Below are 16,728 nucleotides of genomic sequence, written 5' to 3' on the forward strand. Positions count from 1 at the left end.
AATTGTATATACTCATGTTATTTGATATTACTGTTAGCCTACTCTTCCTGTTTCTTTCCCTGCAGATTTTCAATGTGAAGATGACTATCATGCCCTTTATAATTTCTGTCTGTATTTCATTGAAAGAAAGGAGATTTAAATAGCATAATCCTTAGCAGTAAATCAACTAATAACTTAGTTACAATGTATTCACTTTCAGTGTTGTCTTCCTGGAATTTCCTCTTTTCTTACGTTCTTTTTCACATTTTTTTACAGTATGGATGGAGCAGATCTGTGTTTTGAAATCGTAAAGCGAGCTGACGCTGGTTTTGTGTACAGTGAAGCTGTAGCCAGGTATGTAGTATATATCTAATCACCAGAGGTCAAGTTGAAAGTAAAAAAAGAAAATGACAAAGACATCACGTGACAAACTGATGAAGAGCATGCTGCTGCTCTTTGCTACAAGGAACATCTTTGTTTTAGTATGTGTTAGTAGAACCGATAGTCACTGGAAATGCAAAATACCGAACAATGAGTTTATCTATTAACATGGGTTTATAGGGGCCAGGCGCGGTGGCTCACACCTGTAATCCCAGCACTTTGGGAGGCCAGGGCGGACGGATCACAAGGTCAAGAGATCGAGATCATCCTGGCCAACATGGTGAAACCCCTTCTCTACTAAAAATAACAAAAATTAGCTGGGTGTGGTGGCAGGCGCCTGTAGTCCCAGCTACTCGGGAGGCTGACGCAGGAGAATCGCTTGAACCCAGGAGGTGGAGGTTACAGTGAGCCGAGATCGCGCCACTGCCCTCCAGCCTGGCGACAGAGCGGAGGTTGCAGTGAGCCGAGATTGCGCCCTTGCACTCCAGCTTGGGCAACAAGAACGAAACTCAGTCTCAAAAATAAATAAATAAATAAAATGAAAACATGGGTTTATAATACAGGCTTACATTTTCAGTACTGCTGTCTTTCCCATTTTTAATGATTTTTGTACAAGAAGCGGGGATCTAATAGCTCAGGAACTATGTAGAATTCTACTTGGGTTTTTTTATTTTTGTTTTGGCAAATCTGCCTCATTAGTTCTTCATTTTGCCTTTTAGTGATATCAAATTATCTCACAATAATTAAGGAAAAGTAAAGAACAGTAAAAGGAAGAGAAATAAAATCACCATTTTTAAAAATATATTTGCTTCAGGCCAGTGTGAGACCTACCAATCAAATGGCAGCTGTTGTTCTAAGTGGAGAAGTTGTTGTAAAGACCTAATGACTCAAAATAAGAAGGAAATATGGGCCAGGCGCGGTGGCTCATGCCTGTAATCCCAGCACTTTGGGAGGCCGAGGCGGGTAGATCACGAGGTCAGGAGATCAAGACCATCCTGGCTAACACAGTGAAACCCTGTCTCTACTAAAAATACAAAAATTAGCTGGGCATGGTGGCAGGTGCCTGTAGTCCCAGCTACTCGGGAGGCTGAGGCAGGAGAATGGCGTGAACCCGGGAGGCGGAGCTTGCAGTGAGCCGAGATCATGCCACTGCACTCCAGCCTGGGCGACAGAGCGAGACTCTGTCTCAAAAAAAAAAAAAAAAAAAAAAGAAGCAAATATGAAAAATCACAGGAGCCATGCACGTGCTGGGCCACTTGCTTATACATTTAGAGCAACACAGCTTTCTGTTTTGGTTACATTCAGTCATATCATAATTACCCACTCCTGTAGGTTGCCTTTTTAATACATGGAATACAGCATCCCTCCTTAGTCACCAGCCATAATATGTTGAAGGGTTCAAACTCACAAACATATTAAGTTTTTTTTGCGGGGGGTGGGCGGGCAGGGGACGGAGTCTCACTCTGTCGCCCAGGCTGGAGTGCAGTGGTGCCATCGCAGCTCACTGCAACCTCTGCCTCCCGGGTTCAAGTGATTCTCCTGCCTCAGCCTCCCAAGTAGCTGGGATTACAGGATGCGCCACCATGCCCGGCTAATTTTTGTATTTCTTTTAATAGAGATGGGGTTTCACCATGTTGGCCAGGCTGATCTTGAACTCCTGACCTCAAGTGATCCACACGCCTCAACCTCCCAAAGTGCTTGGATTGTAGGCATGAACTACCATTCCTAGCCTAGGATTTATGAAAACTTTCTATCATTTGAAAAACAGTTATATTAAATGATTTCCTCTGTCTTGCCATTTCTTTTATAATTATAGCATCTTAGACAAACATAGCTGGAAACAACTTGGAGACCACCTTAATACAGCTTTGAGCTCAGCATGACTTAAATGTCTTCAAATTCATTGCCCTGACTCCTTCTGGCTGAAGAGCAAGGGACCTAGTCTCAGGGACGGAGCAGCCATGGCTATAGCACAAAATAAAGAATATGCTCAATGTGTGGTTGCTGTGTTTTTGTACTGCTGGGGCTAGGACAAAGGAGCAAATGAAAGTTTATGTGTGTTCTTTAGGCTTCTGATCTATACGTGGTAGAACTGAAGCTAAATATTCTCTTTTCTTTTGTGCCATGTTCTCTAAAGCACATTCCAGGGTTTTTTTTTAATCCCATCTTCTATTATTTTGAGTTTTAATTACAATTTTAAATTTTTATTCTTTCTTGTCCCTCAAAATTTTAAAGCATTCTTTCATACCAAAAATAGTCAATACTAGTGAAACTCAATGGAAGAAGGGGATTTTTTTCCTTCTTGAACCACAATAACACTGGGATACCTGGCAGGTATGCTGACAGGATTGATGTGAAACCAGTAGCACTTTTACTGTGGTCCCCAGTCATCTTTATTGCTTTTCCTTAACCTCAAGCTTATCTCTGCCACTGGGCTATGTGTCAGGATAGGCAGGATGGTAGTGGTGAAGAGATGATGTCATACAATGACATGACTTGTCGTCTCTCCTAATCTTGAGATTTACAGAAAAGGTAGATGTTTATACACATCAAAATGAAAGCCTATTGATTTTTAAATCCACCTATATAAGCTGTTAAAATGGTGAAAGGAACTTTCCAGAGTGGACCAGAAAAGAGTAGCATTGAGACCAGTAGGTGACATTGCAAAGAGAGAGGTTTGGAGGCAGTTTATTAAAGGTTCTTCCTCTGAACAATAAAAAAAGTAGGCGGGGACTCAGAAGTATTGTTATGTGTGTTTGCTATTGCAGAGGATCAATGACCATGCAACAAGGGTGCGTAGATTCTTCCATTGGTTTAATGACAGATGACTTCTAATCTTTCTTCGTCCTCTCTGATTCTGTGATTTATTGTTAGGAAATTCAGCTTGTATGAGTATTCTAGTGAGACCGACTGCAAGAAGACTCTGAGACACCAAGTAATCAAATTGATAATGTTTTTCTCCGACTGGCTGAGCTTCAAGAGGAGCAGCAAAGCATGGCATAAAATAAAACTGTGTTCAGTCCTTAGTGCAACCCAATTAGTTATTACCTCCATCCTTTCAGGGGTGATGAGTTGTGGAGTGAGCTAACACACAAGATGAGATTATCAAATCAAACTCTCAGAGATCTTCTTAACTAGTACCAAGCTTTACTAAATAATTTCAAGGATAAGGCAATCAGAAGTCTCAAGTGAAGCAGAGAAGGGAAGGGCAGCCCCCCACGTCACTTCTTACTGCCTCAGAAATGCACCTCTGGCCCAGAATAGATGAGGTTTATACTGGGGTTTGTGGGTTTCCACACACAAAGGGGAGCATTGCAAATATCTTTATTTTACACCCCAGAAACTTGGATAGCTCCATGACATTTTCCAGGAAGCCATCTGTGCCTCAGAGATCCCGTATTCTACTTACCATAGTAATCCTTAGCCAGAGATATCCTGTTAAGGGCATTTCAGAGATAAGGTCTCTTCTGCCTAGCAAATAGCATTAGGCTTTTCACCTGCATTGACAAGAATAGCAGACTGAATCACCTCTCTTCTACCATGCTGCACCCCTGAAATGCCTCCTTCCAAAGGCAGTAAATGCATTACTGGCCAGCTCTTTCCTTCCATGGAGTTATTATCTTGCTGATCTTTAGGAAAGATAAACAAATATATTGCTGAGTTTCTCTGAAAGCACAGGTCCCTATGGTGCTTCATGAAGTGAAGTTTTATGATTAAAAGTTTAGTTAGCAACTTCCTAGAACATATGGGCAGATTTTAGTTCTTGTTTTATTCTGCTTGCACATTTTGACATGCATTGCCTCCCAGGATCATGACTGGGAGGGTGGAGAAAGACAGTTCAGTTCTGTTATAACTTGGGGAGAAAAACAGTTCTGCTGTCTCCACACACACCGCAAAGATTCTGCTGTGTACATACGTTTGGGTCAAATAATTGAGTGTTCTCATATGCAAATGAAAAAAGCCTCATTCATTGAGTTTTGTTTTGTGTTATGAGACTTTGAGGTAGGAATTTTCTTTAGGTAAAAGATTATTTAGGTGGCTGTCTCAGTGCTTTGTATCCAAAATAGTTCATTCTGTAGGTACAAGCTATGTCCACTTTAACTAATTTAAATTTACCCAGTATTTCCATGTTGACATCTAGATGGACAAATAAGCTGTTCCTAAATCTTTGATTGAACTTAACAATAATAATATTGTAATAATAATGACTTAACCTTTGTAGCATGGTTTAGAGTTTACAAAGCACTTTGACAGGTGTAGTCTCTTAGCCATTTCAAGGGGTTACAGATCCTCCAAAGCCTGATTTGAACGAGCAATGGCCCACAACACCAAGTTAACCCCTCATTTAAGCAAAACTTATGGCCAGGCGTGGTGGCTCATGCCTGTAATCTCAGCACTTTGGGAGGCTGAGGCGGGCTGATCACTTGAGGTCAGGAGTTTGAGACCATCCTGGCCAACATGGTGAAACCCTGTCTCTACTCAAAATACAAAAACTAGCTAGGCGTGGTGGCGCATGTCTGTAATCCCAGCTATTTGGGAGGCTGAGGCGGGAAAATCGCTTGAACCCAGGAGGCAGAGGTTGCAGTGAGCCGAGATCCCACTATTGCACTCCAGCCTGGGAGACAAGAGGGAAACTCCATCTCAAAAAATAAAAAATAAACAAAACTTAATTACAGGCTACAGTGGCCCAAACAAAGAGTATATGAGCACAACCCCTTATATGTGCATTTGCAAAGTAAGATAAATTAAAACATCAGAGCTAATGATTACATGAGCCTGGCTCTCTGGCTTAAAGCCCCGTTGTAAGGAGCCTGTGATTAGTACAGGAACAAGGCTTGGGTTTGTTTTTGTTTTTGTTTTTTTCTCCTACCTTTCATTTTTAAAATGGAACCCTTCCAATTAATTGTAATACATGAAATAATGCATATGCTAACTAGAGGAATATTCCTGTGAGCTTGATTAAATGGTATCATGCCAAAGAGGGAACTTGATGGAAATGTCTTTTAATTGTAAAGCCAGAATAGGGATTTTTTTTTTTTTTGTCCTGAGTCGCATACACATGTTCAAGGTCATTTGTATCAGAAATATAAGATCTGGAAACAAAACAAAATTCTATAAATATTATACAATGAACAGTGTTCAGTCTATTGCATTTCTGTCATGCTGGTTGGGAAGGAAAAGGGAAAAAATGAGAAAAGAAGGGGGATAATAGGAAGAAAAGAGAAAGACAAATATGGAGGGAATAAAATACAGAAAATGAAACATACTCAGAGAAAGAGTAATAGGGCAATTATAGAAGAACTGAGGGCTCCTCAGCTGGCCATGTAAGGAGTCAGGCTTTCTAGGACATGTGCCTAGAATTAACTCCACTTTGTTCAAGGGAGCCCCAACTAAAACTTGATTATGTTACAAAAAGAAATTGTCCGATAAGGGCAGTTCTTCCCTCATTTGTCCTCACAGCTAAATGGAAGTAAGATGGAGAGCATCTTATTATTTGCTGGCAGATCAAAGGCTCCCACCGCTTGAGTCTGAATCCTTGGGACAGCCCTGAGCACTGTTTACATAATAGCAGTCCAGTTTAAGTAGAATTACCTGAGTATTGGGGAAAAAAAATTGTCATGTTTTAAGCTTGAATTTGTAGTTTGCAAAGCAAATTTACTTATGAACTATGTGTAATTCTTTTGACTTAGATAGCTTAGAAAATATAGAGCATACTATTTCTTCATGAAGCCCATAAACTTTTGAGTCTGCCAACATTTTCATTATTAAGCCTCACTTTACACCAATCTTGTCTGCTCAAATAAAATGTGTCCGTGGACAGCTAATATGAGAGTGGGAGTTATAAACTAGGAGCACTGTATATTAAGTTTTAAAATAAAAATTGTTTACAGTTTTTAGATTTCTTTTGTTTTTTGCAGCCATTATATGAGACAGATACTGGAAGCTCTACGCTACTGCCATGATAATAACATAATTCACAGGGATGTGAAGGTAAGTCATTTGTTATCACTAACTTTAATGTTTATGAAGAAATACTGATATAACAATGATAATCAAGAATTCTTCTTTAATATTGTCATAAAGAACATCTTAATTTTACTTCTAAGTAAAAATGTATTTAACTGCTTTGTATTTGGGAAGTCATTGTACTCATTCTTACTAGGAACACTATAATTTCAATTTATTTATTTTTACTAAAGTGTTCATGCAATCTAAAATTGTATTATTTCTCTTTTGCCATTGTGTGTGTGAGAGAAATGAAAAATCCAATAAATAGGAAAAACCAAACAATATCCTATACTGAGTTAATTGGGGGGAAGATTAGAATTTGGTTTATATAGTAAAAGTTAATCATAACATTTTCATAATATTGCAATGCAGAATAGTCAGCATTGTATTTTTTTGCAGATAGTTTTTAAATATAGTATGAAATCATAATTATAATATGATTTTATGCTTGGAATACCAGTATTATCATTATTCAGTCTCTCTGCCTATTTGATCCCAGTATCGGGTTAATGAGAACTCTCAGTTCCTGGTTCTTTAATGGTGTCAAGCCAAACATAGAGGGAGGCAAGAAATGAGACCAGTAGGCCTTCCTCCTGATCCCTAGCTCCTCCCAAGGCCCAGAATCACTAGGTAGCCCCTGAGGTCCCTTTGACCCTGGGCTACACTTTTAAGCTCTGATATTTTGTCACTGGCCTTTCTCTAACCTCCAGCATGCACAGACATAGTGTTCCTTCCCTCAAGATATATTATTAAAGGCCTGGCTTCTTTGATGTATTTAATACTTTAAATGATTAAGAACATTAAGTAGAGTTTAATTAAAGTGTCTATAATGTTTGGGAAATTTTCACAGAAATCCTTGTAGTTAAAAGCTGAGGGAAAACATGAGCAATTCCAAAACCATCTAGTAAAATATTTTAATAGCAAATGAAAATCACTGGAGAAATGTACAAAATACACATTAGTGTAAATTAGTTGTAAAATATCTCACTCATCCTTTTCAGATGTGTTAAAAAAAGATATTGTTATTATCAAAACTCAACACCGAGCATCTCAATGGGTCCCCCTTTATGAAAAAGTATTCTGGCCAAGCCCGGTGGCTCATGCCTATAATCCCAGCACTTTGGGAGGCCAAGTCGGGTGGATCACCTGAGGTCAGGAGTTTTAGACCAACCTGGCCAACATGGTGAAACCCCCATCTCTACTAAAAATACAAAAATTAGGCAGGCATGGTGGCACATGCCTGTAGTCCCAGCTACTTGGGAGGCTGAGGCAGGAGAATCACTTGAACCCAGGAGGCACAGGTTGCAGTGAGCCGAGATTGTGCCACTGCACTCCAGCCTGGGTGATGGAACGAGACTCCGTCTCAAAAAAAAAGTATTCTGCGGTTATCCAAAGAGAAATAAAAGTGTGGAAAGGTAAAAGGCGGGAAATTGTCAACTGTAGTAGCTTGCTGTGCAATTATTTTGCATTAATTAATGTAAGAAAGTTCATATGTAGAGAGTAAAATATATCTCTTTGTATATATTCTGAACTATATACAAGAAAAAAATAATAATTTAAAAACCTAAAATGTGTTCATGTAATAGCATTATGTTAAGAACTGTTTTGCTCAAGAGGCAATTTTATTTTGAATGAATTATTCTCGAAAGATAATTATATCAACATCATATAATAAACAATGATTGACAATATATTCTACTGTAATACTTTCAATAATATAGTCAGCTTTTGATTAACTGGTATTTGATATGACAACCTAAACCTAATTAATATCCAAAAGTAGATAATTTGACCTCACCTTTTAATTTACCTTCTGATTTATGTATTTAACAAATATTTGAGTGCCTACTTTATACAGATTACTGTGCTTGGAGCCCTAAAAGTATTATAGTCTCAGTAGGGAGATAAGGCTCGGTATCTCTTATCTACTGCAGCAGATCAACACATGCCAAAACATAGTGACTTCAATCAATAACTGCTGCTTACTTGCTCACAATTCTGCAGTTTGGGCAGAGCTTGATAGGGACTGCTCAATTCTGTTTCACAGGATGTTGGTGACGTAGCGTGGCTAGTTTCCACATAGGCTTCACTCATTTTTCTGGCATCTCAACTGAAGTGACTAGAACAGCTGGGAGCTGGCTGGGCGCTCTTTGCGGTCTCTCATTCAAAATGTCTCTCTCTCTCCACGTGGCCCTATCTCCAGCAAGACAGTGTCTTAGGGCTCCAAAAGAGCAAAAATGGAAGGTGCTAGGCCTCCTGAAGCAAACTGACACTGTGTCACATCTTATGCGTTTCATTAGTTGAAACATACTTCACAAAAAGGTCACAAGGCTAGTCTGAGTTCAAGGGGAAGAAACATAGATTCATATTTTGATTGATGGAGTGCCAGATATATACAAAGATGGGAGAACTTGTTGGTGGCCACCTTTAGACAGACGAATAATTATTGTGCAAGGTAGAAGGTGATAAGTATCATTAAAAGATGAGGTCAGAGAAATTTCCTGGGGGAGGTCACATTGGAGCTTGTTCTTGAATCATGGGGTAGTTGTATGGAAACAAAAAGACATTTCAGGCAGAGGGAACAGTTTGTGCAAAGGCCCAAAAGTAGTCTTACATTGGAATATATTAGATTAGTTTATTATTTCTAAAGTACATGCTAAATAATTTAGAGGAAGCACGTAGAAATGTGCCAAGGAATGAAAAAGAAGTAATTCTCAAACTGCAAATTAGTAAGAAGAAACCACCCCAAAAATTGCCATTGTTCAGTTGGGAGACACACTCAACACAGAGCACACGTTAATGTTGATATTCTTTTTTTGTTTGTTTTTTTGGTTTTTTTGTTTGTTTGTTTGTGTTTTGAGACAGGGTCTCGCTCTGTCACCCAGGCTGGAGTGCAGTGGTGCAATCTCAGCTCACTGCAACCTCTGCCTCCTGGGCTCAAGCAATTCTCATGCCTCAGCCTCCAGAGTAGCTGGGACTATAGGTGTGCACCACCACACCTGGCTAAATTTTTTTTGTATTTTTTTGTAGAGATGAGGTTTCACCCTGTTGCCCAGGCTGGTCTTGAACTCCTGGGCTTAAGCAATCTTCTTACCTTGGCCTCCCAAAGTGCTGGGATTACAGGCGTGAGCCACCGCACCCAGTGTTGATGTTCTTTATATTTCAGAAGCTGAAATCCACACATTTTTACATGGGTGAATAGAATACTCACATTTAGTTAACTGAAAATTTTTAATGTTGGTGTATTTTTCTTAAGACATTCATCCAAAAGATATTTATTGAGTGCCTACTGTGTGGCAGGCACTGTCCTGGGAACCGGAGCTACATCAGTGAAGAAAACAGACAAAAATCACTGCCCTCATGGAGCTGACATTCTAGTTCAGGGAGACAATACTCAGTAAACAGAAATGAACTACATAGTAGGCTAAAAAGTGAAAAATATCACAGAAAAAACTAGAGTGGTCAGAAGGTTAGGGAGTGTCCAGAGAAGGGCTTGCTTTTGTAATACGGTGGTCAAAGCAGGCCACATTGAGATGATGATATCTGAGCAAGGACTTGGAAGAGAGGAAGTGGGCTAATCTGATAGCTGAGGGAAGAGCATTTTAGGTGAAAGGAACAGCCAGTGCAAAGACCAAAAGACAGGAACACAAGTAGCCTGCTTGAGGAACAGCAAGGAGGCCGGTGTGGCTGAGGCAAAATGTGCAAAGGGGAGAGTAAAAAGGAGACAGGAGATGATCCTCCCTGGCTCAGACCAGAGTAGTAGCAGTGGAAGTAGTAAAAAAATAAAAAATTAGTTAGATTCCTGATATATTTTGAAGATTATGCCAATAGGATTTCCTAATATAACTTTGGTAACCTAGGCAAAACTTAGTTTTATTCAAGACCCTGTTACAGGGGTATTCCAACATAGTGGTCATTGTAAAACTTCAAGAACAATACATTTCACATGCTAATAATGTAAATTTTCACTTGGTTTGATTTGTTAATATTTTTGCCAGTAAAGCAACCTATGAGCTTTTCTTTCCATTCAGATATATATTCAGTGACTTATCTGTATGTAGATTTGGTTTGTATGTAAATTTTTGTTTCTGCAGTTAAAGTTTTTGTCCAAGTTTTCTTTCATTATATTTAATAAAGAAAATAGAAGAGCATTGCAGTATTTTATTTCTCTAAGAAAAATTTATTTTATCATCTGTTTCATCTAGCCAAGAATATTCTCATTCTCTCTCTCTCTCTCGTAATTCTTGACATATGATCCAAAAGCATTACATTTCCCAAGGATCCTGTTATTATATTTATTAATACTTTTTTCTTTACTTTTTTACAAAAGGCATTTCCTTTTGTAATCATTGTAACTGAGTCTTAAAAGGATTATTTGGTTAGATTTGAGTATATGGTACCATGTAATCTATTTTTGGGAACTGCTTGCTCTGAAGAAGCAGTTTCACATAAAACTGCATAAAAAGCAATCATATAATCCTTTGAAATTCGAGAGATGTGTGAACATAGTACTGGGCCTCCCCACAGCCACACTTAGTGACATATCGGGCTATATTGTTTGCTGTGGGAGGCTGTCCTGGGAATTGTAGGATGCTGCTAAGCATCCTTCACGCACTAGATGCCGGTAGCATCTCCCCCTAGTTGTGACAACCAAAAATGTCTCCAAACATTGCTAAATGTCCCCTGGGGCACAAAAATTGTCCCTGGTTAAGGCCTACTGTCATAATAGACTGTTATAATTCTCAAGATTTGCCTCCCTACAGGTATTAATTAAGGCATGCATATAAATTTCTATTTTTTTCTGTCATCTTCCCTTTAATTCTACTTTTTGTTGTGAAAGAATGTGAAAACTTTGATTATGTTTCTGGTATTTTTTTTTCTTCCTCTCACCCCTAAATTAAAACTACTTTAGAAAGAAATAGCACAGTTGTCAAGGTAAATACAACTCCTGGCTCTTTGCCTTCTTTCATGGGCTCTACTAAGCACTGAGAGTGTGTGGAATTTTCTCCTCTCTCCTAACTCCTGCAGGCAGCCTTACATCATGAGGGTGTGGGGAGACTTAGTTTTAGACCTTTCTGTCACTCTGACCTACTCACATATAATTCTAATAACTGAAGTTGAAGTGAAACAGTTTCTCTGAGAATGCAAATTGCTGCACACAATCACTTTCTATTCTGAATGGTGCCTGTGCCCAGAAGGTCTGGGTGCTGCTTTTAGTTCTCAGAACTGTGCAAACCCCAGTCACACACACACTCAGCCAGAGGCCAGAGTGTTTCTGAGTGTGCTTCCTTTAAATGGTTTTCCTTGCTAACCTGTGTGAACACGCCTGGCTGCTTTTTGGTTCCCTTCTGGTCTCAGTTCTCCTTTTACCTATTTAAGGCCAGACTTTATGATAAATTTGTGTTCATCATATAACACTGGTTGGTATGACATTGTGGATTTCTTAAAGCATTCCATAGTCTCTTGTTCTCCGTTACTGATGTTTCTTTTACACCTGATACCACAACTCCCCAAAGTTTATCATGTTGTATAGAGAAATTTAAATTCTCATAAAACAAAAACGTATTTATTCTTTATTTATTTTATTTTATTATCTTTTTTTGAGACAGAGTCTCACTCTGTCGCCCAGACTGGAGTGCAGTGGCACCATCTCGGCTCACTGCAAGCTCTGCCTCCCAGGTCCACGCCATTCTCCTGCCTCAGCCTCCTGAGTAGCTGGGACTATAGGTGCCTGCCACCACACCTGGCTAATTTTTTTGTATTTTTAGTACAGACAGGGTTTCGATCTCCTGACCTCATGATCCGTCCACCTCAGCCTCCCAAAGTGCTGGGATTACAGGCGTGAGCCACCGTGCCCAGCCACTCTTCTTTATTATTATATTAACATTGGTTAATCTTCTGCATTTCTTTTGTAAGATTTTTTTAACAATGTGCATGTTCAGTTTTAATGTGGCATTTTAATAATTGTACTTAGGAAGATCTCATGGATTACATGATTATTATAAATTTATCTTGTGTTTCTAACTGCTGTACTTCTCTTTGCCCAGCCTACTCCTACAAAAAAAAGAAATCAACTCCTTGGTTTTAAGTTTCTCAGCCTGAGCAACATAGTAAGACCCTATCTCTCTCTCTCTCTCTCTCTCTCTCTCTCTCTTGAGACAGAATGTCGCTCTGTTGCTCAGATTGGAGTGCAGTGGCATGGTCTCAGCTCACTGCAACCTCCACCTCCCGCGTTCAAGCAATTCTCCTGCCTCAGCCTCCCGAATAGCTGAGATTACAGGCACCTGCCACTACGCTCGGCTAATTTTTTGTATGTTTTTTTTTTTGTAGAGACAGGGTTTCACCATGTTGGCCAGGCTGATCTCGAACTCCTGACCTCATGAGCCACCACGCCTGGCCAGTAAGACCCTATCTCTATCAAAAAATAAAAATTAGCCAGGTATGCTGGCACACACCTGTGGTCCTAGCTACTCGGGAGGCTGAGGCAGGAGGATTGCTTGAGCCCAGGAGGTTGAAGCTGTAATGAGCTGTGATTGTATCACTGCACTCCAGCCTGGGCAACAGAGTGAGACTCCATCTCAAAAAAAAAAAAAATTATTTTGCCTATTAGAAGTGAATCCTTTTACTGTTCCTCTCCTTCTGAGCCAGGAGTAGCGTGTATGATATAGCCAGAGGTTTTTCTGTCAGGTGCAACTATAGTTGTAGTAACTCTTCCCAGTGTTATCAATTCCATTTGAGTGTAGGGGCCATCAGAGGAAGGTTTGTGGCATTAGGCTGCTGGATTGAAATGCTTATGCTTAGCAGATTACCAGTGTTCCCTCTGTTCTCCCTTTGTGGTTTGCCAGCAGGATTTCCTTTCACCTTGTCTTCCCAGATTTGCCCGTAACTCCCAACCTGACAGAGCACAAGGCCAGTGATAGGCCTAGAGTCCTCAGGAAATTGAACAGAATGGGCCATCTTCCTCTTCTATCCAGGGAGTAGAAACTTACTTCCCTGTTAAGTTGTTTATCCTAAATTTTGTTTGTCTAGTCTTAATGGTTTGTGTTCCTGATTATAGTTTGAAAGCTGCGTTAATGAGAGTATGTGTATGCTTGTTTTCTACAGTTTAAGATAAAATCTTGTTGGCCTTCGAGTCAAAATTTAAGATTTCTGAAACCCCAAATTTGTGTTTGACTGTAACTCACACAGACACATTAAAAACACTGTTTTTTTGAAATCCAAACTTTAAAATAGGGTAAGTTTTGAAGGTGATTTTAAAACCAGGTACAGTGGCTTGCACCTATAATCTCAGCACTTTGGGAGGCTGAAGCGGGAGGATCGCTTGAGCCCAGGAGTTCAAGACCAGCCTGGGCAACATAGCAAGAGCACATCTCTACCAAAAAAAAAAAAATACAAAAATTAGCCAGGCATGGTGGCACACACCTGTAGTCCTAGCTACTCAGGAGGCTGAGGTGGTGAGATCACCTGAGCCCAAGAGTTTGAAGTTGCAGTGAGCTATGGTCACCACTGTACTCCAGCCTGGATGACAGAGACAGACCCTGTCTCCAAAAACAGAAGTGATATTTTAAATAAAATGTTTACTATGCCATTAAATAGCCAGTTCTTCAATTACATAAAAAATTCAACATGATTTAAAATCAACTGTTTAGGAAAGCATCTATGGGGTAAAGATATCCATGATGATAATGAGCTGAGTATATAGTTCATTCTTCAGTATAGGAAATTAAAATGTGAGTTTATCAGAATGAGTAACTTAAAGAGAAATTGCATATCTCTTTTCCTGCCTTTTTAAATGTAAGAATCTCTAGAAATATTTTTTGTTTAAAGTAGTGGTAGAGCTGTAAAGTGATTGTTTTTTAAATAATTATTTTTAGAAGTTATATTTTTTGGGTTTTTTGTTTTTGTTTTTGTTTTCGAGACAGGGTCTCACTTGGTCACCCAGGCAAGAATGCAGTGGCGCAATCATGGCTCACTTCAGCCTCAACCTCCTGGGCTCAACAGATCCTCCCACCTCAGCCTCCCAAGTAGCTAGGACTAGAGACGTGTGCTACCATGTCCAGCTAATTTTTCTATTTTTTGTAGAGATGTGGTCTCACTATGTTGATCAGGCTGGTCTCGAACTCCTGGGCTCAAGTGCTCCCCCCACCTCAGCCCCCTAAAGTGCTGGGATTACAGGCAAGAGCCACTGTACCTGACCAGAAGTTATATTTTTTTAAGACTCCTAAGTCCAGTGAGATTATTAAATGCAGTATAGCTTATGTTAAACAAACGTTACTGTCTTAGTCGGATGAGTTTTGGTCTCAAAACTCATGTAAGAATAAAACTACTTAGGCTGGGCACAATGGCTTACCCCTGTAATCCCAACACTTTGGGAGGCCAAGACGGGCAGGATGCTTGAGCTCAGGAATTCGAGACCAACCTGGGTAACATGGGGAAACCCCGTCTCTACAAAAAAATAACAAAAATTAGCCGGGCATGATGGTGGGCACCTGTAGTCCCAGCTATTCAGAAGGCTGAGGTGGGAGAATCACTTGACCCCGGGGGGCCGGAGGTTGCGGTGAGCCAGATCACGCCACTGCACTCCAGCTTGGGTGACAGAATGAGACCCCATCTCATAAAAAGAATAAAACTACTTTTGTAACTGTGGAGAAATCTGTGCATCTCAGGAACTCTCCCTAATGGACTTTGAGTTACTCTGTGATTTGCGTGTCTAGGAAGTCACCAGATTGGACACTTCCATTTACAGCTAGCATTCAGGGAGGTCACCTCAAGTTCCCAAGTCTCCTTTGTCTCTGCACATTAATGAGCCAAAAATCCAATTGCTACTATAAACGAATTGATACTCACTGTAAATATTTGAAGCCAGAATGTGTTCAGACTTTTCTCAGAACATTTTCATGTCTCAGTTAAGCATTGAAGTAGAAAAGGAAAAAAAAATATTAACTGGGTTGTTGTTGTTGTGTGTGTGTGTGTGTGTGTGTGTGTGTGTGTGTGTGTGTGTGTATGTGTGTGTTTTGCCCTCGGAGTAACCTCTAGTGATTTTTGAACACATGGCTCTTGGGCAATGTACTGTGAATTGCTTTTACAGCTCTAACTCAGGAACAAAACATGCTATGAGATTAAAGGCTTGGAAGGATTATGTGAACTTACTTTAAACTTCATTTTGGACACTGAAGGAATTACTATGTGAAGAAAAAAATGAGTCTTTAAGCAGTCTCTAACAAAGTGGCAAGTTACTATTAACGGTTGATTTTATTCAGCTGTTTTTGTTTGGTTATCTGAGAAGAGAATACCGGTACCATGGAAGTAGAAATAGACAAGAAGTTTATAGCTCCAAAGTGCTTATGATCTCTTTGGGCAGATAGAACACGCTTTTTTTTTTTAATCATGATATATGTACTTACTACAGAATATAGTCACCATCATTTGTCTACTGACAAGATTACATGGAAGAAAAGAAATTAACATTAAGAAATGCTTATCTTTAAATGTTCACTTAAATATTAGAAAAAATTGGGGTGATTTACTTAACTATGCACATATATATATATATATATATATATTTTTTTTTTTTTTTTTTTTTTTTTTTTTTGAGACAGAGTCTCACTCTGTCGCCCAGGCTGGAGTACAATGGCACGATCTTGGCTCACTGCAACCTCCACCTCCTGAGTTCAAGTGATTCTCTTGCCTCAGCCTCCCGAGTCGCTGGGACTACAGGCACGCACCACCACGCCCAACTAATTTTTGTATTTTTAGTAGAGGTGGGTTTCGCCATGTTAGCCAGGCTGGTCTCAAACTCCTGACCTCAGGTGATCTGCCCACCTCGGCCTCCCAGAGTGCTGGGATTACAGGCATGAGCCACCGCACCCAGCCCACTTCAATATTTTCATCAGTAAATTAGTATACTTTAGAGTTGTGGTGATTAAAATACTATATGTAAAGCATATAAGTAGAATCCTTAGCAAACAGCAAGTGCTTACTAAGCGTTAGCTACTCATAATAGTAACAGCTGATTTAATAATAGGATCTGTGAATAAGATAGTATTTTCTGCTCTACAAATGAAGAAATTAACACATACAGAAGATAAGTTAATTTGCCTAAGATTGTCCAGCTAAATAAAAAGTAGAGCCAGATTGAACCCAAGAAGTATAACTTCAGAGATCAATCTCTTAACTGCAATACTATTACACTCCCCTATTATTCATTCATTTATTTCACAAAAAATTAACTGCCAGGTACTGTTTGTCACTAATAACATTATTTATATTGAATACAGAAGAAAATATGCACAATGTGATGAAGATGGGCATATAATGACATAGCTTTTTACTTTGACACAGCCTAATCCAAATATTTAA

General features: G+C 39.5%; 1 protein-coding gene across 11 annotated transcripts in view; it reads left to right on the forward strand.

The window, feature by feature from the left end:
• The window catches only part of CASK (calcium/calmodulin dependent serine protein kinase), a 429,188-nt gene that overhangs the window by 197,597 nt on the left and 214,863 nt on the right, over positions 1–16,728 (forward strand). For all 11 annotated transcript variants that reach the window (XM_030806416.1, XM_030806425.1, XM_030806420.1 and 8 more), the window contains exons 4-5: positions 256–333; positions 6,279–6,351. In XM_030806416.1, coding sequence (XP_030662276.1) covers positions 256–333; positions 6,279–6,351 — 151 coding nt within the window. The remainder of the gene's footprint in view (positions 1–255; positions 334–6,278; positions 6,352–16,728) is intronic.

Source organism: Nomascus leucogenys, chromosome X (assembly GCF_006542625.1).
Source record: "Nomascus leucogenys isolate Asia chromosome X, Asia_NLE_v1, whole genome shotgun sequence".
NCBI lineage: Eukaryota > Metazoa > Chordata > Mammalia > Primates > Hylobatidae > Nomascus > Nomascus leucogenys.